The sequence below is a fragment of the Pteronotus mesoamericanus genome, unplaced genomic scaffold (genome assembly GCF_021234165.1).
Source record: "Pteronotus mesoamericanus isolate MK-2021 breed Mesoamerican mustached bat unplaced genomic scaffold, CSHL_Meso_final contig_116, whole genome shotgun sequence".
NCBI lineage: Eukaryota > Metazoa > Chordata > Mammalia > Chiroptera > Mormoopidae > Pteronotus > Pteronotus mesoamericanus.
Window position 1 is genome coordinate 22,578,570 of NW_026555027.1, and position 24,970 is coordinate 22,603,539.

At 35.1% G+C, this 24,970-nt stretch overlaps 1 protein-coding gene and 1 non-coding gene across 2 annotated transcripts in view; both read left to right on the forward strand.

Moving 5' to 3' along the window:
* Positions 1 to 24,970, forward strand: part of GMPS (guanine monophosphate synthase) — a 48,492-nt gene that overhangs the window by 1,552 nt on the left and 21,970 nt on the right. The window contains exons 2-4 of the mRNA XM_054579901.1: positions 18,282 to 18,463; positions 22,489 to 22,603; positions 23,992 to 24,089. Coding sequence (XP_054435876.1) covers positions 18,282 to 18,463; positions 22,489 to 22,603; positions 23,992 to 24,089 — 395 coding nt within the window. The remainder of the gene's footprint in view (positions 1 to 18,281; positions 18,464 to 22,488; positions 22,604 to 23,991; positions 24,090 to 24,970) is intronic.
* On the forward strand, positions 8,826 to 8,930 carry LOC129077352 (U6 spliceosomal RNA). The gene has a single exon (XR_008529820.1). It is a non-coding gene; the product is annotated as a U6 spliceosomal RNA (small nuclear RNA).

The window sequence follows — 24,970 nt, forward strand, 5'->3', positions numbered from 1 at the left end:
TTCTGTGAATGCTCACGTAGTATTTAGTGAACATTGAGTCAGTGTTGGGGGAACAGATGAGGAAAGACTGGAAGGTAGCTAGCTGATGCGTAGTCTCTTAAACCGAGGAAGCTGATGCTCAGACTTGTTGGAGCTCTTTCTAAGAATTAAATAGGTGAATGAAGACACTTAAACTTTTAGTGTCTAAGCTCAGAATGTAGACCTCAGTGTATAGCTCTCTCCTGTGCACTAGTTAACAAGAGCTTTTTTTCTTTTATCTTGAGCCTTGCACTCATTGGAAAGAGTCAGCTTTGTTCTGATAGAGGAAATGACTATATTATTAGAAGAACTCAAACTTAATTTTTGCAAAGTATATGATGATTTGAGAAAAGTATTTTCACAAAATTAAGTAACAGAAGAAAGTTCAAGATTCAGTTTCCAAATCACTTTATCAGTCTCAGGAGTATAGAACATACATTTTCCCCCCCAGCAGGTATTTTTTGTTTGTTTTGCCCAACTTGAATTTTAAATAGTGTATTCATCAGTTTGATATATTCGAGCCTCAGGTGAATTGTTGATTAATTTTTGTTTAAAGGTCCTTTATATTTTATAACATAATCAAGAGTAGTTGGTTGCTTGGTTTGTTTTACTATACTAACATTAAGATATGGACCAAATTAGAAGCATTTTCAGGAGGAGCAATCCAGGGAAATACCTATTTCATCAAATCCGTGATTATTTCATGTACTCCTAAGGGGGGAAAACCTTACAATTAAATTATTATGTGCACTGATCACAGGGAACATTTCAAGTGAGGTTATCTTTAAATGGGAAATATGAATAATTAAGTAGGTGAAATAAGATATATCTAAGAGATCCACCTGGAAATCTGAGTAGGATCTGTTTTCCAGAGCCCACCATTGAACCTCCTTTCCCTGTGGGGTGCAATACAAATACTGGACCCAAGCTTTCTTGGTACATCTGTTTGTGCCTCTGACAATCGTGTGTAAATCCTAGTTCATAAAATAAAGTGAGGAAAGAGCTGATTTTGATTCTTATTCTGGTACATTTCAATTTTTATCAGGAATTTCTAGAATTACTACTTTTTTTTTTAAACCTGATAGAAAGTTGGGAGAGACATAGAATCTGTTTTCATTAGTTTTACCCGCAAAGTATCATTTTAGAGATGGAGAGGAACTTAATGTGTCCCAGCTTCTTATGCTGAAAAAGAAACGGCTGGGGTTAGAAACTAGTTTTTATTTTTCTTCAGGGTTACTTTGGTTAACCATCCAAGGCAGATTATTTTTGTTCCCTTAACAAATGTTATTTAGTTAGTATCTTACTTAATATGAACAAGAGCATAGGCAGTCAGCAGTTCTTTTACAAGTTTTCACAACTGTTCATTGTTGTCTGTGAAAATACGCATATATGTCAAGTATTAGACATAATAACTTTTTTCAATTTGATTAAGGCAGGATTGTCAGAGTTATGTTCTTAGGACCACTTGTCAAGTTTCCCATGTTTTGGCCCTTTCCAAGCCTCAAATTCTCACTTGGTTGCAGTAGAAGTGAGACTTGTTCCACCTCCTTCACTGAAATATTAACTAGGGTGTATCATATGTGGATTAAGGTTGTTTTATAAATACTCCCTGATGTTATACATTTAAATTTGGCATTTTAAAGTATATTTGGTTTTTAAAACATTGGTTGGTCACCTCCTGCACTGGGGGCCTGGCCCGAAACCCACATGTGGGCTGTGACTGGGAATCGAACCGGAGACCTTTCGGTTCACAGACTGACACTCAGTGCACTGAGCCACACCAACCAGGACTTAAGTATAAGTTTTGTAGTTGAATGGAAAGATGACCTGGGTTTTTTTTATCTGGGATGCTGTCCTTTTTTGATAATTCTGTAGTACATTTTCTTCAAAGGTCAAAGATATTTTTTTGCTTCAGATTTTGTTCAATCAAGATAATTCATCTAAAAATGGAAGAGCTGTTACAGGCAAAGGGAATGGTTTTTTATTGTTTTCTGTTCTTAGACTTTGAAGGTTTTGAAATTTCTTTAGGAACTTAAGATGGCCTTGCTTTTAGTATGGGCCAATTTGTCACTTAAGGAAAATAGTTGTCTTTCAAGGATTAAAAAAAATATATAGACTTGTCCTATACTTGTTCAAATGTGTTTGATACTATTTTGAAAGACCATTTAATGAATGATATTCCAAAGGCTGTTTGGATATAGTATTTGATACAGTGTTTGCTATCTACAGTGATAAAAAAGTTCCTCCATTTTGGTACTTAAGCTCTTTTCGTGACTCCTACCTACCTAAACTGTTTAGATGCTTAAAATGAATGAAATCCACAGGGTTAATACGTAATTCTGAAGTACTTTGTGAATCAACAACAAGAAAGGTAATTGTTGTATAAAATTTTGGAAATTTATTTAGCATATGTTGTTCTGAGTTGTATAGAATATTCCTTTTTCCACACTTACTGTGGTATAGAATGTTTTCTGTACTTGTTCAATAATCAGCAGTTCATGCCCTGGCTGCCATGGCTCAGTGGATTGAGCACCAACTGGCCTGCGAACCAAAATGTTGCCAGTTCGATTCCTAGTCAAGGCACATGCATGGGTTGCGGGCCAGATCCCCAGTTGGTGGTGTGCAGGAGACAACCAGTCTCTCTCTCACATCGTGTTTTCTCTCTCTTTCTCCCTCCCTTCCCTCTTCTCTAAAAAATAAATGAATAAAATAAAAAAAAAAAATCACAGCAGTTCAAAAAAATAGCTTTACTTTAGTAATAATGTGATATTAGTTGCTTTGCTTATTGGTGGACCCTTGCCATGGCTTTGGGTTCATGGTTTTGAGGACTCAGGAGATGCTTTATGTAATTAATGACTACACACCCCATAAAAGAGTCCATTATAATGTGATAGGAAATGAGGTGTTTTGTTATGGTAGTGTGACCATATATTCTCTTTGTATAAACTGGGGCACTTGATCATAAAAGGAGGTGCTAAAATAACTTAAATGTCTAATTGCTGTAAAATAATGTTTCCAAACAAAATAAATAATTGGGGATTTACACATACAGTAAATAAATAAAATACAAAAGCACTGTAGCATGAGTGAGTGTTCAGATTATATTCTTTGTATATTATGGACAGGAACAGTGTCTCTTTCCTGCATGTATTTTACAAACACATTATTCACATTTCCCACTGACCCCACTGATGGTGGCCTTGCAATTTGAGAAATGGCTGTAATTCAGATGGCAGGTACACCGAGTCACTGGTGGCGTAGAGCTTCAAACACTTCTGTCAGCACCCAAGACTGCATAGAAATCGCTACTCCTAGTTGCCAGTGTGCAAGTGTACTTCATTTTATCGAGAAAGAGGGATAGATTATCGGTGGTTGGCTTTCAGACTGAACCAGAATTAAAGTGAGAACTCCGTTCACTGCACCTGCATTCCACACAGTAGTACTAGACAAAGGCATGGCAGAAGGTAGAAGTATAAAGTGAAAATACAGTATAACAAATCCATCATACCTTCCTTTAATGCGGTTATAATACTATGTTAAAAATTGAAAAATTTTTAATGAGACAAATGTTAAGTTGAGTAGGATGTGAGAATAACAGGTGTAAATTGGGACAGTCCTGGGAAAACTGGGCCATATGGTCACTGCAGCTATAGAGCACATAAATAATGTCCTGATTTTGGATTTTTTAAAAAAAATTTTTATTTTTGATTTTGGATTTTGATTTCTCTACTGACAGGTATTTAAAACTTGGCTAAAATTCAAGCCTCATATGTATACATTAGAATAATTTTTTTGAGTTAACTATGCTAAGAGAGTTACTCTAAAATTCTTAAATATTGAATGTCAAATTACTTGTTTTCTAAAAGTTGAGAATAAGCAATGTTGAAACTAACCAAAAGGAAAAAATAATGTGCTCTAATCTGCCATAAAATTTGCAGAGGATATTTCTTAAACCTTTAAGTTGCTTCGACATTTAAAATTATTAGATACTCTTGTTTGTCAAGGAGAGAACAGAATCCTTCCTATCTCTTTGATTATAGATCATCGTGGTTATAAAGTGGTATCTGATTGTGATTTTGATTTGCATTTCTCTGGTTAGTCATGTTGAACATCTTTTCCTGTGCTTATTGGCCACTTGTATGTTTTCTTTGGAGAAATGTATTCAAGTATTTGTCTTTTTATTGAGTTGTAAAGTTCTTTATTCTGTTAACTAGTCTCTTGTCAAATGGGGTCTACAGATATGTCCAGCCATTCTGTGGGTTTTTTCACTTTCTTAATGGTGTCCTCTGATGCATAAATGCTTTTAATACAGATGCAGTTCAATCTAGTTTTCTTTTGTCATTTGTTTTTGGCACCATATCTAAGAAACATTTCCTAATTCAAAATCCTGAAAATTTGTGTAATTATCTGTTTTCTTCTAAAAGTTTTAGACTTTTAGCTCTTATATTTAGGTCTTCGATCTGTTTTGAGCTATATTTTGTATCTGCTATAAGGTAAGGTGCCAGTATTATTCTTTTGCTTGTGGCTATCTAGTTGTCCCAGTACCATTCTTTGGAAAAGACTAGTCTTTCATTTTGAATGACCTTGGCACTCTTGTAGGAAATCAATTGTTTGTTTTTGGACTCTGGATTGTGATTCATTTATCTATATATCTATCCACACACCAATTTTACATTGTTCTGCTTTTGTAGCTTTGTATGTAAGTTTTGAATTTGGGACGTGTGAATCCTCCAACTCTGTTTTTTTTTTTTTTTTTTTTCTTTTTTTTGCCAAAGTGTGTTTTGCTTATTTTAGTATAAGCTTGTTAATTTTGGCAAGAAGCTAGCTAGGATTTTGTTGAATGTGTGGATCAGTGTGGGGATGTTTTTCCATTTAAATCTTTAATCTTTCAACAGTGTCACGTAGCTTTTCAAGTATAAATTTTGTTCTCTCTTAGTTAAATTGTTTTATTCTCTGATGTATTGTGAATGGAATTATCTCAGTTACATATTTGCATTGTTCATTTTTGCAGGGGTATATACACTGATTTTTATATACTTATTTTGTATCCTACAACCTTACTGAACTTATTTATTCTTTCTAATGGTATTGTAGTGGAACACCTAGGATTTTTTTTTTTTTAATATAAGATGCCATTTGCAAATAGAGATAGTTCTATTTTTTCCTTTCCAATCTGGGTGCTTTTTATTTTATTACTATTGTTATTATTTTTAGCTTGCACTAGCTAATATTTCTACTAATATATTTTTTAAAGATTTTATTTATTTACTGTTTAGAGAGCAGGAAGGGAGGGATAAAGAGAGGGAGAGAAACATCCATTGGTTGCTTTTTCCATCTCTGCAATGGGGACCTGGTCTGCAGCCCAGGTATGTGCCATGATTGGGATCAAACTGGCAACCTTTGATTTATAGGCCGGCGCTCAACCCACTGAACCATGCCAACAACCATTGCTACTAAAATTTTTTAATAGGATTGGCAAGGACAGAAATCCTTGTTTCTGATCTTAGGGAAAAGCATTTAGTCTTATACCATTAAGTATTGTGTTAGCTGTGAGTTTTTTATAGATGCCCTTTATCCCATTGAGAGAGTTCCTGTGTATCCGTTGTTCATTGAATGTTTTTATTATGAGAAGACTTTGGATTTTGACAAATGCTTTCCTGTGTGTATTCAGATGATATGGTTTTCATCTTTTATTTATACGGTATATTATTAACTTAATTGATTTTTGGATGTTAAACTAGCATCTCTGGGATAAATCTCACTTCACGTGGTATATAATCATTTTTTATAATGTTGCTAGATGTGTTTTTTTAACCATTTTGTGGAGTTTTGCATCTCTTTTCATAATAGATAATGGCTTGTAGATATTTTGGTATCAGGACCATATTAACCTCATAGAATGAGTTGGGATGCCGTTTACTTTGTACTCTACTTGCTTTTATATGACCAGTTTTTTGTGTGTAGGTGCTAAGTTACACTTTTGTGGACCATTTTCACATTGCTACATTATTGTAATGAACTGCAGAGATATGTTCCTTCTAATCCCAACACCTGATGGGGTGAAATAAGGTATAATATTTATAGTATTAGATTAAAAAGAAAATTCTGTTGAAGGTGACTGATATACCTTGAGTGGATATAGCTTAAGTTAGTATGAATATTTTTAGGGATAAAAGTATAAACTTGATGGATGATTAATTCATCCACTTACAGGGATTTAATCTGATAGATTTATGGTTTTGTAAGAGAGTGGCTTTTAGATTTGAGTAGTAAGTGTGTTGGCCTTGTTATTGACACCATGGCAGAGCTTGAACATCCAGTGCCCCTGAAGGCTGAGGTAACAGTTGCTTACTGTAGTATTGTCTTTTAGTTGGTAGAAATGGTAGTTTGAAAAAGGTCTCTAATAGATGTTTGTTTTGCTTGTTTTTATTGAGGTTAAATATATATGTAGTGAAGTACACAGACCTTTACGTGTATAATTTGTTTTGACAAATGTATATACTCATGTAACCACTACCCCAACCAAGATACAGAACATTTTCATTACTCTTAAAAGTTTCCTCCTGCTCTGGCAGTCATTCCTTCTATTCATTCAACCCCAACCACTGTTCTGCTTTCTGTAATCATACATGAATTTTGTCTGTCTTTGAACTGTATACAAATGGAATTATACAGTGATTCTGTCTTCTCTCAACATACTGTTTTTGAAATTTATCTGTGTTGCATCATTAGTTTGTTCATTTTTATTTTTGCACAGTAGTCTACATATGGCTGTGTTAGAACTTATTTATCCATTCACCTGTTGTTGATGGGTTTGGATTGTTCATTTCTCTTAGATAAATACCCAGGAGTGGGATTGCTGGGTCAAAGGATAGCTCCCTCAAGAGAACCTTAGTATAGTACATAAACTTATAAAAATTTCATGGTAATATTTTATAATCATTTTATAATGATCCTTAAGAATATTTTTAAAAGCACCTGTTCAGCTGTATTTTAAGGGAATTAGTATGTGTGTGGTTTGTGGGGAAACAGGCTAATTTTAGACTGGCTTTATAAATATAGAAAGTGTACCAGCAGAAATGAAACTCCTTTTTTTGATAGTAGCAGTCCAGATTTTAAATTCAAAAGTAATTTGACAATAAAGCTGATGAAAATAAATAGAATTGGAAGTGCTCTGGATTTAACAAGTTTGGGTTTTTAAAAAATGCAACCCTGGTATTTGTGTAGTACTTTCACATAACGTTAGTTTTAGTAATTTGATAAGAAAACATATCAATTTGTCTGTCAGGTATAGTATCATTTTGGGCTCACCAGGCCTAGTTCCCTAGAGTTAATTACTAGTGTGTCTAGTTTCTCTTCCCTGATATATTTCCTTCATTAGTTACTCCTTAAAAAAGGATAAGTATGCATTTACATTTTAATCTGTAAAGCTAAAGAATCAGTGTAGTATTTGTCTTAAAGACAAGATCACAGAGAACTAAGCATGATCATAGCTATTTTGTACAGTTTTGTCCTACATTCTTACATATTTCTGTTAATCTATGGCCAGGGAAAGCAGAGTCATAATGTTATTAATTCAGAGCCTGCCATGCATACAGAATTTTTTAAAATTTTACTTTAAGAGGTATTAGAAGTATATTCTGATACTTCCAGTACTAATTTATGATACTAGAAAGTCATGTGATACTGATTTCTTGCTCATGAGTTTGTGGGTCAGTTCAGCACTGCTGAGTCCCATTACTCTCTTCCTTCCCTTGGGACTAGTAGGCTCATGATGATTGCAGAAGCACAGAAGGCAAGTGGAAACATTAAGCTATCTTAAGGCTTGGCACACTATCACTTCTGCCCTCATTTCATTGACCAAAGCAAGTGTCATGGGTGAGCAAAGCGTGAGGAGTGAAGAAATATATTATGCCTGTAACAGGACAAACTGCAAAGTCACGTGATAAAAGGAAGGCTATAGAGAATAGTGAGGAATTAAGGGCCAATCATGTAGTTGGTTACATGTGGAAAATTAAAAACATATGTATAATATAAGTAAAGCAAAGAGTATAATGACCCTGTTGTTCAGCTCAACAGTTATAAACATGTGGTCTAGTCTTCCTTCCATCTGTTTACTCAGTGCCTTCCAGTAAAAGTTATGTATACCTGGTCTGTATTTTTGTATGTTAAGATTGATCATTCGATTCAGAGGTTGCCAACTTATCTATCAATGATCAAGCTTCTCCTTCATCTAATGATTTTAATAGCCAGTGCCTAGTTCAGTGTTTGTCACAGGTCGGTAGTAAAAACCATTAAAAAAAAAATTCAGTCTATTGGCAACTTTATTATTATAAAACAAAATAATTTTTTAGACAAATGAAATTTAAAAATCAAAGACACAAAAAACAGAAGTCCCAAATTTTTGAAGATTCAACAGAAATAAAATTACTGTCAACTTGTAATACAAGTATGAATGCGTATATAAAATTTATGTACCTTTTCTTATTAAGAACTAGTAACAGTTTGCAGACCAGCCCTGGTCCTTTTGTAGACCCACAGTAGCTGAGGTTCATTATTTTATTAAGAATTGCAAAATGGTCATATTCTAATTCTGTCCTTTCTGGAATTCAAGTTTTATTAGTTCATGATTATTTGCCTCAAAGTGTAGTTGATAGAGTAGAAAAGACCACATGTAGAAAGGCCATTGGGTCTATGAAGTATAATAGTAGCATCTTGAAATTTTCATTGTCTACTAAATACCTGTGAAATTGTGACACCCTGTGCTTAAACTTCACAATATTTTAAAGAAAACACTGAGCAGTGCTTGCTTCAACAACACGCATTGTGTTGGAATCGGGGCGATACAGAGCAGATTAGCTTGGCCCCTGCACGAGGCGGGCATGCACATTCCTGAAGTGTTCTGTATTTTTTTTAAAAAGGAAAAATATATAGGTCTCTTCTGAGCTAAAATTACTTCTTAAAAGTATTTTAGGAATAATTATATGAGAGGCAAAATTGAGTCTGTTCGGTATTTTATTTTTTATTTAATCTTTGTTGTATTTTTTCTATTACCATTTAGTCCCCTTGTACCCTAGTACCCCCCGCTCTCACCACCCTGTTGTCCATGTCCATGAGTCTTTTTTCCTTTTTGCTCAATCCCTCCACCTCCTAATCTCTCCCCAGCTGTCATCTGCTCTCCATCTATGAATCTATCCCCATTTTCCATGTTAGTTCGTTTATTAGATTCCACATGTGAGTAAAATCATATGGTACTTGTCTTTTTCTGATTGGCTTATTTCACATAGCATAATGCTCTGCAGGTTCATCCTTACTGTTGAAAAGGGTAAAATTTTCTTCTTTTTTATGGCGAGTAGTATTCCATTGTGTAACTGTCCCATTGTTGTTTTATCCACTCATCTACTGATGGACACTTGGGCTGCTCTCATATCTTGGCGACTGTAAATAATACAGAAGTGAACATAGGGGTACTTATGTTCTTTTGCATTAGTGTTTAGGTTCATTCGGATGTATTCCAGAAGTGGGATCTCTGCGTCCAAAGGCAGATCCATTTTTAATTTTTTGAGGTACCTCCATACTGCTTCCACAGTGCCTACACCAGTCTGCATTCCCACCAACAGTGCAAAAGGGTTCCCTTTTCTTCACATCCTCACTGGTCTTTATTGTTCATTGATTTATTGATGATAGCCATTCTGAAAGACGTGAGATGATATGTCATTGTTTTAATTTGCATTTCTCTGATGATTAATGACATTGCACATCTTTTCATGTGTCTATTAGCCATCTGTTTGCCCTCTTTGGAAAAGAGTATTCAGGTCCTTTGCCCATTTTTTAATTGGGTTTTTTGTGTTTTTGGTATTGAGTTTTGTAAGTTCTTTATAAATTTTGGATCTTAATCCTTCATCAGACGTATAGGCAAATATGTTCTCCCATTCTTTGGGTTGTCTTTTTATTTTGTAGATGATTTTCTTTGCTGTGCAAAACTTTTTAGTTTGATATGGTGCCATTCGTTTATTTTTTCTTTTGTTTTCATTGCCTGGAGGGATATATCAGATTAAAACTTTATATGAAAAATGTCCAAGATTTTGCTGCCTATGCTTTCTTCTAGGGTTTTTATAGTTTCAGGTCTAATATTTAAGTCTTTGATCCATTTTCAATTTATTCTTGTGTGTGGTGTAAGGAGGTGATCTAGTTTCATTTTTTTTGCACGGATCTGTCCATTTTTCCTAACACCATTTGTTGAATAGACTGTCTTTAGCCCATTGTATGTGCTTGCTTCCTCTGTCAAATATTAATGGACTATAAAGGTGTGGGTTTATTTCTGGGCACTCTATTCTGTTCCGTTGATCTGTGTGTTTGTTTTTATGTCAGTACCATTCTGTTTTGATTACTGCAGCCTTATAGTATAGTTTGATATTAGGTAGTATGATTGATTCCTCCGACTCTGTTCTTCTTTCTCAGGGTCACTGTTGCTAGGTGGGGCTTTTCGTGGTTCCATGTAAATTTTTGAAATACTTGTTCTAGTTCTGTGAAATACATCATTGGAATCTTGGTAGGATTATTCAAAAGGAGATGAAATTTTAATCAAAGTACAAATTGGTTCAGTAAAGGAGAACAATTTAGAAACAGTATGGAGAGGATGGAGCATTGGTCCCATATAACATGTAGAAACAAAGTAGGAGTGATGGATGCCTACTAGCTTGAAATCTCATTTAGAGAAGGAATTTTTTCAATGTGTGAAGTAAATAAACCAAGAGCAGTGAAAGGCTAAGACAACACTATATGTCACTAGGGACTTGTATTTCCCAAACCTATTGAACACTGAAAAAACCCCCCAGTAATTTATTGAAAAAATTAAATTCCAAGAGAGGCCTATAAATTGCATTTCCAGATTAAAGGAGATAGAGAAAAATAAACTCAGATGAATATAGTAATCAAAATTTTTGTTTACAGTCCTGGCCATTTGGTTCAATTGGTCATAGTGTGCGTTATCTTGTACCCCAGAAAGTTTCAGGTCAGGGCATGTCCCTAGGTTGCAGGTTTGATCCCTGCTTAGGGTACATACAGGAGCAACCCAGAGATGTTTCTCTTTCTCTCCCCTCCCTTTCCTCTGCCTCTCTCTCTCTCTCTCTCTCTCTCTTTCTAAAATCAATTAACATGTCCTTGGGTGAAGATAAATTTGTTTCCAATGTTAGTATCTACAAGCTTGTTGAAATTATAATCCAAATGGGACAAAAGCCAGTGATCATGACTTAGACAACAAGTTGATGCTGGGTAGGCATTGCTTATACAACTAAATGTATACTCATATTGTATATTATTGCATCGGCGGGGGCGGGGGGTGTTGTTTCATGACCTCTAGATTTTTGTTCAGGTACAATTCCATTTCCTAAAGCCATTTTATGCATTTGTTGCATAAAGTATATAACTGTCACCTGTATTTAGTAATTGCACCTAGAATTTTACATATATATATATTTACATATATATATAGTAAGAGACTTATTTAGACAGACTTTTAAGAATCCTATGTCACTTACTCACAAATGAAGGATATTTATCTATATATATGAAATAAATTTATGAAATAAGTTTTGATATTTCTAAACCTTCCTATTTAGTCTGACTCTTCTAAATTACTTTTTGGCTTGAGTTGTCTAGGTCTTATTTTTCTATGCATCCTTCTATACCATCAAGCATTTTGATGATTTAGCACTTCTTGAGAGTGCCCAGTTACCTTTTGGGACTTTTTACCTAAAGCCATTGACAACTTATTCTCCAAGTTTTGAGGCTAGTGCTTCCTTGATCTTTACAGAAGATGTCAATGGAAGTGTTTCAGGTAATAAAGAGAACTCAGTCTTCATTCAAATGGTTTTTTAATGTTTTGCTGACTGATATAAAGGTTAAGGGATTACCTTTGTCCAACCATACCACCAGGGATAACAAGCCACTATACCTTCCAGGGATCTTATTCAGGTGTTCATAAAGTACATAGAGGATTGACATAGATGGTGAGTTCCATAAAGCTCCACCATGTGTGTTCTAGATAACTTAACTTTCAGCCAAGTTCCCCTGTATTTCTTTCCCTGAACCCTTGGGTCATCTTTCTGCTCTAAGGGGAATTTTCTGAGAGACTGTGGGAATCACTTTTCCATAAGGGAAAATTTAAGATACAGTGTAATTTCAGAGATATCTTTCAGATGATGTGATTGAAATTGATTCATCCATGTTGGGATTTTTCACCTAGAGAGGACTGCAAACCGCTATGGCACCATGGAGACTTTAGACAGCAGTTAGATTAAAGAGTAGGCCAAGGCCTCACAGGGCTTGGAAAGGATTTTGGACTTTATTAATAAAGTTTAAGGGGAAGTTAGCTCTAGAGTTTTGAGCAGGGGAAAGACTTGAATCCAGTTTTTTTCTTTTAAGCACACAGAAGTGTCCACCAAGTGATCAAAGTCAGCATCACCACTAGTGAAACAAAGTAATTTTTCCTTACTATATTGCATCAAGAGGAGACATGATAACATCGCCAATATAAAACTGTTGCCAAAAAAGGTTTATCGGGAATGTAATTATAAGGCAACAAATAAATCCTGGTTGTGGGACATTCTATAAAAAGCCAAACTGTAAAAAAATTTCAATGTCCTTAAAGACCATAAAGAGGTGAGGAGGTAAACAGTTTTAGATTAAAGGAGACAGTCACATGACAGTGTGTGTGCAAAGTGTGTGGTTCTTGACGGAATTCTGAAATTAAAAAAAACTATAAAGGACATTATTTTGTAACATTTTGGGAAGTGTTTGTAGATACTATCAATATTAAATTTCTGGGTGTGGTAATGGTATTATAGTTATGTAAGACAATGTCCCTGTTTGTAGGAGTGCATGCTGAAAAAGTTTTTTGGGGAATGAAAGAAATATCTACAGTTTAATTTCCAGTAGTTCAGTGGGGGGTGGGAGTGAGGAGTTTATATATAATAAAAATAAGCAAATGTGGCAAAATGTTCCTAATTGTTAAGTTTAGGTGTAGGGCAGTTTTCTGTGGGTTTAAAATTGTTCTTTCTTTTAGAATTTATTTAATTTTAGAAAGAAAGAGAGAAAGGAAAGGAGAGAGAGAGAGGGAGGGAAACAGCAACATGTGGTTGCCTCTCCCGTGCCCCACACTGGGGACCTACCTGCAATCCAGGCATGTGCCCTGACTGAGAATCAAACCAGCGACCCTTGTATTCACAGGCTGGCACCCTATCCACTGAGCCACACCAGCCAGGGATAAAAATTTTCAAAATTAAAAAAAAAAAAAAAAAAAAAAAAAGGAGGGTAAACCAAGCATATAAGGACAAGAGCTAGAGTCAACTCTTTGATTTAATCCTGTAGTTGTAGGCTCAGACTTCATTCAACATTGTATTTGAGATGGTCTCTTATGAAAAACCTTCTGTGAAGTTGACATTTCTAAAGTATGTGAGATTTCAGATAATTTTGTGAAGAAAATGTACACTTTTTATCCAAAACATTCAAAGGCTTTTTTTCTTTGAAGTCCAATAATTTTATTAAGAGTGTATCTTGGTCCCTGTCTGGGTAACTCAGTTGGTTAGAGGTTGCCAAGGTTGTGGGTTCAATCCCTGGTCAGGGCACATACAGGAATCAGCCAATGAATGCATAAATAAGTGGAACACCATCTCTCTACCCCTCCCTCTCTGTTTTCCCCTCTCCCATTTCCCCCTCTCCCATTTCCCCTTTCCCTTCTCTCCACTTCCCCCTCTAAAATCAATAAATAAAAAATAAAATTAAAATGCCCCTTTGGGGAAAAAGAGTATGTTTTGGGATTGGTTATTCTGCGTTCATAGTCTAAACTGGGTTTGTATTCTTTCATGACTTTTATACTATTTTATAGCTCATTTAGAAATCGTGCATTCCAATTTTGATTTGCCTATATGTGTGGTGCTCTCTGGTAGAGTTGTTATTCTATTCCCTGCTCTCTTTTTTTTACTTTTAGTAACTTTGTATGGGTTTTAACTTCTATACTTTTTGTTTCTCTTTTATGTGAATTTAATGTTCCTGAATTTTTAGAAGAAATCTTGGTTCAGATAACTTCTATAACTTTATAGAGCTCCCTCTTCTGTTAACATTAGGGCTTATTTATTATCTGAGGATTCCTGGCTCTCTGATCCCTCTACTTTAGTCTGGCCTTCCTATTTTCCTTCTCCCCTGCCCTTGTCCTGCTTAATTTTGTCTGCTCCCTGCAGTTTCTCATCATTATGAGCCCTGTCTTGGAAGGGGGTCCTGATCTGTTATTTTTGAAGGTTCATGGGGATTAAATCCCTTCCACACCTTTAGGCCTTACCTTGGGTCTCTTGCCACCTGTGCATCATTGGAATGAGCACACCTCCCGGTGTGACTCTGTTCTCCATTTGGCCCCTGTGCTTTCTAGCTAGTACCTACTGGCAATTCTGGAATTTTCCTGTTCTCAAGTTCTTAATGAGGGCTGGTTGCTTCCCATACAGATGCTATATAATACCAGGATTTGTGACTTTGGTAGTTGGTTACCAGCATCTTGAATTTTGAGGTTCTTGGGGTTAACTTGTCATTTAATTATAAGGTAAATGTTTTTGGTTTTGCTCTCTGGTTGTTCAGTGATAATGTGGCGATTCAGGAAGATCCAAAAATGATGCCATCTTCACCCTCTCAGAATCTGTTAGATTATTTTGCCTTACTCTTAAATAGGGTCCTGAATATGTTTTAGTTTTTTTCTATATATTGTTGTCTTGATATCTTAAGAAGATATTTTTATGAACATCATTTACTTTATCATGATGACCTCAGGTCAGTTGTGATGCATGTTAACCTTAAGCCTTTAGGCTTTCGTCTTTAGGTTTTAAATAGGTATTATAAACAGATATAATAGATTTTTGTGTCTTGTGGTGTTGAATTTCATTTGTCTTTACTATTGATGTGGATAACAGCTTCTTTTCTCATTAAGGTACTTAACTGACCTGTTGAAGGTTTGGAAGTCTAAATATCAAACTTTGCAACTCTATGTGAAGTAGGAGTAAAGATTCAAGGTTTTAAGGGAAAGAAACTTTTGCTGGTGACCTTTTTGCTTTTCTCTGAGTTGTTGAAGCTGTGTGCTGAATAGGATAGTTAATAGTTGAGGTAGAAAGAAGTGAGGCAAGGATGGATTCACAGTGTTTCTTTAGTCACCTCTGGTGTAATGTGATTGAACATTTTTAAAAATTGCTAAGAAGAGTATAAAATTATCTTTTAAAATACATTTAAGTAAAAAATTCATTGATTTAAGGAAATATAGAACTGTCTATATCACTGTGCAAATAGTAAAACAACCATAATAATGATCATGTAAGCTGAAACTATACAAAGTAATTTTAATAGTCAATGGGAAAATTACTATAGTTTCATGACCTTTAAAAATTCTTGTTAAAGTATTAACTCTTACAGTTAATTACAAAAATACAGTGAAATAAAATAGTAAAACTGTATTGTATAGCATAACTTAAAGCATTAGAAACATTGAGCCCTGGCTGGTGTGGCTCAGTGGATTGAGTGTTGGCCTGTGAACCAAATGGTTGCTGATTTCATTCCCAGTCAGGGCACAAGCCTGGGTTGTGGTCCGAATCCCTGGTAGGGGGCGCGCAAGAGGCAACCACACATTGATGTTTCTCTCGCTCTCTTTCTCCCTCCCTCCCCCCTCTCTAAAAGTAAATAAATAAAATCTTTTTAAAAAATTAGAAACATTGTAAGTTGTTTATTTCTTTGTAAAAAATGTATCAAGAGTAGTTTAAGCATTGCTTCCCTTTGCATTTTTTCTATGCCTTTCATGGCTTTCAACATGTTATCCTTTGCACTTTGAATGTCATGAAATATCTGCAAGAGTTACTTTAATTTGAAGTATTTTCTTGGGAATGACTTCCTCTGAGAGACATCCTTTTCACCACAGCAATCTTTCTCATTCATACTGATGAGTTTGCTTTTGCTCAGTTGCTCTGGGTACACATTCTAGAGGTTCTCAAACCACAGCAGTGTCAACATCGCCATGGCCAGCTGTTTCTTCTGTACCTCCATTTCCATTGGATTCGAATTTCATCTCCCACATATCACTTTTCATTTCTTTGCTGCACTTTCATCTTTGTTGGTAAGTTTTCTCTTTGGATTATCCATATGTGTAAAATGTCATAGGAATTTGTCACTGGGTGTCAAGAATGTAACAACTTGTACTCTTGTCTGTTTGTTGTACAGTGACCAGTCACTAACAGAGTTTGAAAAAAGGGTCATGATTGGTTACTGATCATGATGTTCATTTGTTAATGTGGTGGTTTGTGGACTGAAGAACTGGCATTGAGTTTGTGCTTTATGTACTCAGAGTTAAATATGTTAACTGAAATGTGAGCCATCTTTTGGGGGGCTAGTCTTAATTAACTAGACTGTGATATAAACCATGGTAACTGAAATCTGTGCGTGTCAGAATCATGCAAAATGAGAACTTTGCCTATCATGTTGTTAAAAAAAAAAAAAACAAAAAACCAAACAGGTTGAACTTGGATTTGGTAAAAATTGTGACGGTGATATTGGGATTGGAAGACATAGTGGTCTTTAAAAAATATTTTTTTACAAAAAAATTAATTACGATTAAGGAGTTTTAAATATATTCCTTAAAGGGCATTGTGTCTGTATCTGTGCACCCACGTGTACATTAAAATTAAGGGCAAAAGTCTGGAAGGAGAACGTTTTAGCTTTTTTTGCCCTAATATTCTATAAACTGCTTTTTTCTTTGTCCTGATTTTTCTACCATTGTTCAATATTCCTATGATTAAAACCTTCCTGTTTGTGATCTGAGTAATTTTTTCTGGCCTGTGGTTTGTCTTTTTGCAAATCGACCTCTGTAAATGGCTGTGATAGTTCCTTTTCTTACTACTATAGCAGAAGTGTTAGTAGTGTTGTGAGGTCTGCATTTATTTTTTCACATAAATGGAAAGGGAAGAGGGATAGAAAGGATTACACAAGTGCCTAAAAGACTACTGGATTTCCAGGGTATGTACACATTTTAAAAGCTTTTTCATAAGTAAAATATCCAAAACAGCATAGAGACTAGACTAAAATGAAAGCAATATACCTATCACTCATCTTGAATGATTTCAGTTACATAAGCAGTTATGTTTTATCCATACCCACATATATTTGCATTATTTTGAAGCCAGTGCCAGGTAAATACTTCCATGTGCATAGTTAATTTTGTGTTTTGTCAGTTCACTTTCTAGAAAAATGTCATCAATGTACTACACAGAGATAAGATTTTAAAACTTTTAGTGTTATGAGTTAGATGCATATGTATCATTTTCCTCAGGTAATGCAAAGGATCCTAAGAAAGTGAATTTGGGCATGCCTATACCCTGACAACAAACTGTACAGTTTCTCATCAGTACATCCATCATAGCAAGGCCGTGATTACTAAGTTGGGTGACTATATAATGTATTGCTCAATTGGGGTGCTTTCGAGATTTAAAAGAGTCATTATAAATAATAATGCTAGTGTAACACATAAATCAGGACTATATTTTGGTTCAGGTGGGTTGTTTGCTTACCATAGTATTAGATAATGCATATAAGATACATTATACATAAAATGACTGTATTAGGTAGTCAATAATTGGTAGCTTTTGCCCTGGCAGGGTAGCTCAGTTGGTTAGAGCACTATCCCAATATGCCAGGGTTGTGGGTATGATCCTGGGTGAGGGCATACAAGAATCAACCAGTGAGTGCATAAATAAGGGGGAAGGTATCGATATTTTTCTCTCAAATCAATAAATAAAAATTAAAAATTGTAACTTTTATTAAAGTGTTTATGTAGCTGATATGTGGGTATGTATAAAAATCTTGACTTTAGCCCTGGCTGGTGTGGCTCACTTGATTGAGTGCCAGACTGCAAACCAAAGGGGCGCCGGCTTGATTCCCAGTGAGGACACTCGCCTGGGTTGCAGGCCAGGTCCCCAGTTGGGGGCATGCGGGTGGCAACCACACATGGATGTTTCCCTCCTTCTCTTTTTCCTTCCCTTCCCCTCTTCCAACAAAGAAACAAACAAATAAATATCTTTGAAAACAATCTTCACTTTTAAACAAAGTGTTTTGAATTGACAATTTAAAAAGTCCTAAATTAACAGTTTTTGTTTCTGTGTACTTTTGGGGCTGGCAGTGACCACTGTTTTATAAAGTAGCTCTAATTTTCATAATTAAGACATTTGTATTAATATTTGCAGGTAGAAAATGCTGGAGGAGACATTAAGGATGGATGCCACCACTACGAAGGAGCTGTGGTCATTCTGGATGCTGGTGCTCAGTATGGAAAAGTCATAGACCGAAGAGTGAGGGAACTGTTCGTGCAGTCTGAAATCTTCCCCTTGGAAACACCAGCATTCGCTATAAAAGAGCAAGGATTCCGGTAGACTTTTCACTTATGTTTTTCTAAGGAGACAGAGCTTACATTGTAGGATATTTTATTATTAATTTGCTTGGGCACTGCTTTTTTTTTGTAATGAATATGAGATAGGGAGTGGTTTTATAAGAAATTTCTCATGCTTCCAATTAAAAAAAAGGAAATTTAAGTTTTTCCATTAAAAAGATTACCTTAATTTTAATTGCACAGTTATAAAGACTTCTCATTTGAATATTTTATGTTTTATAGCTTTTCTGGGTCAGACTTAGATATGGCTATTGTGGTCATTCATTCATTCATTCATTCATTCAGTTGATCCCTGAACATTTGGTCTAAGGAATATTTAGAGTGCTAGAATATTTAAATAAGAAGAATTCTGTGCACAGAATTTTGCTTCCTATCCCAAGAAACTAATCTCTAAAATACGAAGATTTTCTAAGTCTGATATATAAGGGCTAATTTCAGTTTGTACTCCTTGAAATAGTTCAGACAACAGCCAACTTATATATAGCCTCTACTTTAACAGCTATTTCTGGTTAATTCTATGCCTTTTCTCTTGAAATTAATGTTTTTTCTTCCCCAGAAATAAGGAACTGCAGTTTATATTCTTAATTGGGTCTTAAATGTTAATGCTGTGTTTCTTCCAAAATATAGTGTTTAATTTTTCTTAAAAATGTAACCATTTTTTCTAAGGGAAAAAAATTAACTTTTAAAGGCTTCATAGACATACATACATGGTGCTGTGGTTCTTGTTTTTTAATTAGAACGAATTGGAAATCAGAAAAGGCAGGTTTAACTTAACTCTGTTTTAGTCTTCAGCTACAGATTAAAACAGCTATCTTTTAAAAACTGTAGAACTTCAGAATAAGAAGGTACTCTTGAGTTTCTCTAATTTACCTGTCTTCATTTGTCAGTGAGAACAAATCAGCTTTAAGGGAATTGGAAAACTTTGTGAGAAATCAGAATGGCTCTCTGCCAAACCCAAGCTGCTTCATTCCCCCACCCGAAACAAACCAAGAAAATACCCCCAGCAAACTAACCCAGACTAATTGTTTAGAATAGGGTAGTCAAATAGTTGTCAGTAGAAAAGTCTAATTGGTTTTCTTGTCACCTGATCATAAACAGTTCCTAGGTCCTCCTTGTGCCTGGAGCTTCTGTGTAGGAGTGTAGGAACTATATAGCATTGTGGCTTTTATTACTATAATCTTTTCTGCTGAGATAAATATTTGACCACCCTTTTCGTAGAGTAACTTAGTTTTTTGACATAAGACATGTTAACCTACCTGTTTGTAGAACCTTGATCTGCCTCATAACATAAAATTGATACCTGAAATGCCTTACCAACTTACTGGGCCTTGTAATTGTAAGTTAGTTTCAAAATAATAGCAGGATAGAAATAGAAAACTCAGAATGAATGAGCTTTTCTCAAGATTTACTGAGATTAGAATTTACATAATTGGTTTAACTACTGCCTGAGTTTTTATTCTTTACTAAGACCATTTCTTTTTTAAGTATTAAGACTCTTAAAACCTTGAGTTGTTTATCCGATTAATGAGGGATGCTGGGCAGTCCCATAGTGATTTTCCTTTATAAAACTGAATATACTGAAATTATAGAGGTTGTGACTATTAAATATGTTTTATAGAATTTTAGTTTCTGCATATTTAGGGAGCTAACTTATATATCTACCCTTAGGGCTAACCCCACATCCCTTTAGAATTGTTACCGTAAAGATGTTATATTTTTCATATAAGTAGGTTCGTTTCTTTTTGAAGAATATAGGCTAACAAACAATGTATAACATACAGAGTTCAAAGAGTGGGGCTTTTGAGCTCACCTAAATTATTGTTATATATTTTTAAAGGTCCTGAGATTGGGGAAGGGTGAAGAGGGTAAAAGGGGTCAAGTTTATGGTGACAGAGACTAGACTTTGGGTGGTGAGCACACAATGAAATATGCAGATGATGTATTATAGAATTGTACAGTTGAAACTTAAATAATGTTACCATTGTCACTCCAATAAACAATAAATTTTAAAAACTCTAGTTTGCTGAGTAATTTTTGTGAATTTGATTTTTGTTATATCACTTTTCTGAATGTACAATATCACAAGTCTGGCATTTTAGTTTGTATGATTTTACATGGAAGGCAGCCACAAATTTTAAAGTGAATTGTAATCCACATTTATTTGTAAGTATATTTTGGTTAGATCTTGGGATGTACTCATATTTTCCTTTAGAGATATTGATAAATCAGGATTCCTGAAAACTCAAACTTAAGATGAGCCTAAGAATACCTTAATTTGAGTAAAGGGCCTAAGCTTGTATTGTGTATTGTGTAAGTGGGCATGTATGGCAAAATGGAGAGCACATCAAATGTGATAGTGCAAGTCTCTGGTTCCAGTTATATGTAGCCATGCGAGAACGGAGGCCTAGTTTTGCCAAGTTTCTCCTTCCTTTTCCCTAAATAAAACCTTGAAATCTGCACTTTTATGTCTGTAATAGTCATAAAACCCGTAACAGTATTAAAGTGTTTTAAGTTTTCTTGAGTGAATGCTAAGGGTCAAATTTGAAGTATCAGTGGCCTATTGGGGGACAGGCTTTGCAGCTTCCTTTATAGTAACAGTTTGAGTCTTAAATTAATCTATGGGAAGAATGCTCTGTGAATTGTAACGTAGCTAAATTATAATATTGACCTCGGTACTAGGAGCAGGGCATTTGGGGCAAAAATGATGTTAGTTCCCTTTCCTGGGTTTCAGGTAAAATTTTTGGGAATGTAGACCAGGTTTTAAACAGGCAAAGTTAGATAATTCTTCATATTCTGCCACCCTTCATTGTAGAATATTTTGCTCTGAGTCATCCGGGGACTTCATACTACTTTTAGTGACCTGCTTTACTTCTTGCCTTCCAGAAGGACTTCGGTTTCCTCCAGCTCCTGGAATTCTCATTTATTTTCTCCATTGATGAGGGAAACAAAACAAATTTTTGCCACGTTTGTAGATAGAAACATTGGTATTTATATATTTGGAAGTTTTGCTTATTGGGTGAATGTTGAATTGAGGCTTCCACACATTGCAATAAAATAAACATAATTAAGCTATGCGAGCAGATACTGTTGGGTTGGCCAAAAAGTCCAAATGGTTTTTTCTGTGAAATAAAAGACACACTTCATTTTCACTAATAATTTTATTAATTTGGATATTTTGAATATGTCGGCTATCTCCCGCTATTGGCTTCTAGTGGGTAGAGACCAGGGGTGCTGTTAAACATTTCCCAATGCATAAGACAACCCCATGGCAAAGAATTATTTGGCCCAAGTGTCAACTAGTACCAAGAAACTTCACAAACCACTTTTGACATTGTATCAATCACGGCTCCTTCTTTATACATTGCACAAATCTTTTGTGTTTCAGTTGTGTTTTTACTTTTCTTTAAATAATAGAGCATAATATACTGAAATGTGTATTTTCTTCCATTTTCAGTATTAAAATGGCTGCACAAAAATTCACCAATTGTGATGTTTTAAAAAATTTTTTTTACTTTTTAAAAAAATGTTATTTAGTTTTAGAGAGAGGAAGGGAGAGAGAAGGAGGGAGAGAAAAACAGTGTGTAAGATACATCAATCATTTGCCTCTCGCGCCGCCCCCAGCTGGGCACCTGGCCCATAACCTAGGCATGTGCCCTGACTGGGAATCAAACCGGTGATTCTCAGCTTGCAGGCCGGCTCTCAGTCCACTGAGCCACACCAGTCAGGGCAGTTATCCTTTTTTTAAGTGCATGCTGATGTGGCAGCTGTCACAATACAGTCTAACAAAATTGCTTTGAATAAAGTTAAAGACAACTAAGTACTGCTAGAGCCATTTTAGGGAAAAAAACTAAACGAATTACTTGGGCAACCCAATAATTAGCTGTGATAGAATCTGGATATCCTACAATGTACCAAAAACATAAAATCTCTGAATCTGTAGACTTTATATAAAAATTAGCAGTATTCTAATTAGATTCTTCACTGCCTGTCCCTTAAATCCACAGTGCAATTATCATCTCTGGAGGACCGAACTCTGTGTATGCAGAAGACGCTCCCTGGTTTGATCCAGCAATATTCACTATTGGCAAGCCTGTTCTTGGAATTTGCTATGGCATGCAGGTACCTTTGTGAATTTACCTTAACTGTTGATTTAATTTTATTCTTTTTGTGACTCCTACTCTATTAGTATTTTCTGTCTTTAGACTATTTAAGATATGTAGTTGTATGAAATAATTTGTGCATATTACAACTATTTATGAATTGCTTCACTAGTATAGCAAAACTGACCTTAATAGGAATCTATTTTCAGAAAACTATTATCACTGAATACAACAAAATACTGTCCATTGAAATAAAAACAACTTAGACATTCAAATTTATATAAAAGTAGCAGAAATAGTACATACAGCTCCTGTATACTTTTGCTCATTTCCCCAAGGGTTGACATGTTTAATTACTTGAGAGTAAGTAATTAAAAAAAAAAAAAAAGACAACATCTATGAAGAGCAGTAAAGTGAACACAATAAAAATGAGGTATACCTGTACTGGGTTAAACAAAATTTAGCAAGTTTCTTTCCTGAAAGGCTTGACCCAAACTGGTTGCAGGAAGGTTTATTGTGACTGTCTAAGAGGAGAATAGAGAGTGCAGAATAGAGAGTGGTGATGGTTTTGAAAAATATGCCACTGTGCTTTATAAGAATGAATATTTATTTAGCCTTCTGCCTGCTTTTCGGTTGGGGTCTGGGTCAGCTGGCGGCATGCCTTACTATGACAGATACAACAAAAGGCTACAGCATATCAAGATGAGCTGTAGTTACTCTATCAGTGCAGATTTAATGTTTGTAAAAATTTTGTTTGTATTTATTTGGTGTTGGAGGGTTTGGACATATGTAAATGTAAATGAAAAAAAGAGTGATTGACACAGGAAGGGCAGAATGAAGAGACCACTTGAAATAAGAGTCTTTAGATGTATGGATTTGAACAAATGAGTTTAATTAAAAGACCATATTTTTTAACTTACCCTGTTTCCATAGCACAGCCTTCTGCCAGCTTTCAGACTGTTCCTTTGGGGCTGCCCATTACACAGCTTGGAGGAATTTATACCTGTCTAGTTTTAATACCATAGCTCTTCTTGTTTACTGTAGCCTTTTCTAAGCTCATGTTATCTTTTAAAATGCATTTAAATTGAATTCAGAAGAATGTATTAAAGAAATCTATTTTTAACAGATTAATTAAGTAAAGTATATTAAACGGAAAATCTGCCAGTGTTTAATGGAAATTAACCTCAGGTCAGATTTTCAATCTAGTTTTGTTTTATAATGATGTCTCTTAATAACTGTATAATTATATACGATAATGTCAGGTTACCTACATTTATCAAACTACCTTTATTTAGGGGGCACAAACATAATATATCCTGAAAACAAGGAATATAAATTATTAAATTAGCAAAAGAAAATTGGTAATTTTTAAAATTTTCTGTTAACATTTATTTTCACTCTGAACAGATGATGAATAAAGTATTTGGAGGTACTGTGCACAAAAAAAGTGTAAGAGAAGATGGAGTCTTCAGTATTAGTGTGGATAACGCATGCTCTCTGTTCAGGTATTACAGATATTTTTAGATGACTAAGAATGGTAGTAGATTAAGTTAAAGGTGGGATTGTTATGCTTCAAAATTAGAGATTCTGTAATTCTTAGACAAAAGTAAGGCTACAGCAGTGGCCAAAGGTAGAATTGACATAGTATTTGTCTTCCAGTTTAGTGTTAAGACAGCAGAGGGAGGTGGTGATGCTAACCAGAAGTAAGGAAAGCACTTATGACATAATTGAAAAGCATCTCTGCAGTCTTGGACACCTATTTGGGGTTACATATCGTGATGCCAACATTGGTAGTTTTTCCTTTTAACTCTCTGGTGTAGAGTGTGATTCTAAACGTGTGCCAATGAGGCAAATGGGGATACCATTTTAAACTGGCCAGCATCTGCCAAATGCATATGTATACCTTTTCCCCACCACATTCTTGCTAGGTACTTAGCAAGCCATGGATTTGTTGGACTCATTACTTCAGAGGTGCTTTGTCTCACTCTTAATTTTCTCTACTTTGAGCATACCTACAGTGAATATATTTTTTAATACAGTGACTATATTAATTGATTTTATTGCTACATGATAATAGATTAGATGTAAAGCTTTAATCTATTTAAAATTGATGAATGAGTTGTTCACTAGTTTCCTAGAATTATTTATCTTCTGCTTTACTTAAAGAAGAAAAAATTGGCCCTGGCAAGGTGGCTCAGTTGGTTGCAGCAATACCCTGTGCACCAAAAGGCAAAAGGTTGCATGTTGGATCCCCGGTCAGGACACATACCTGGGTTGTGGGTTCAATCCCCGGTCGGGGATGAGGATAAAAAAATTTTGTTGAGTTTTCATTTAATTTTCTGAAAACCAGAAAATTTAAGTTTCAGTCACCTACTTTCTCTTTGGG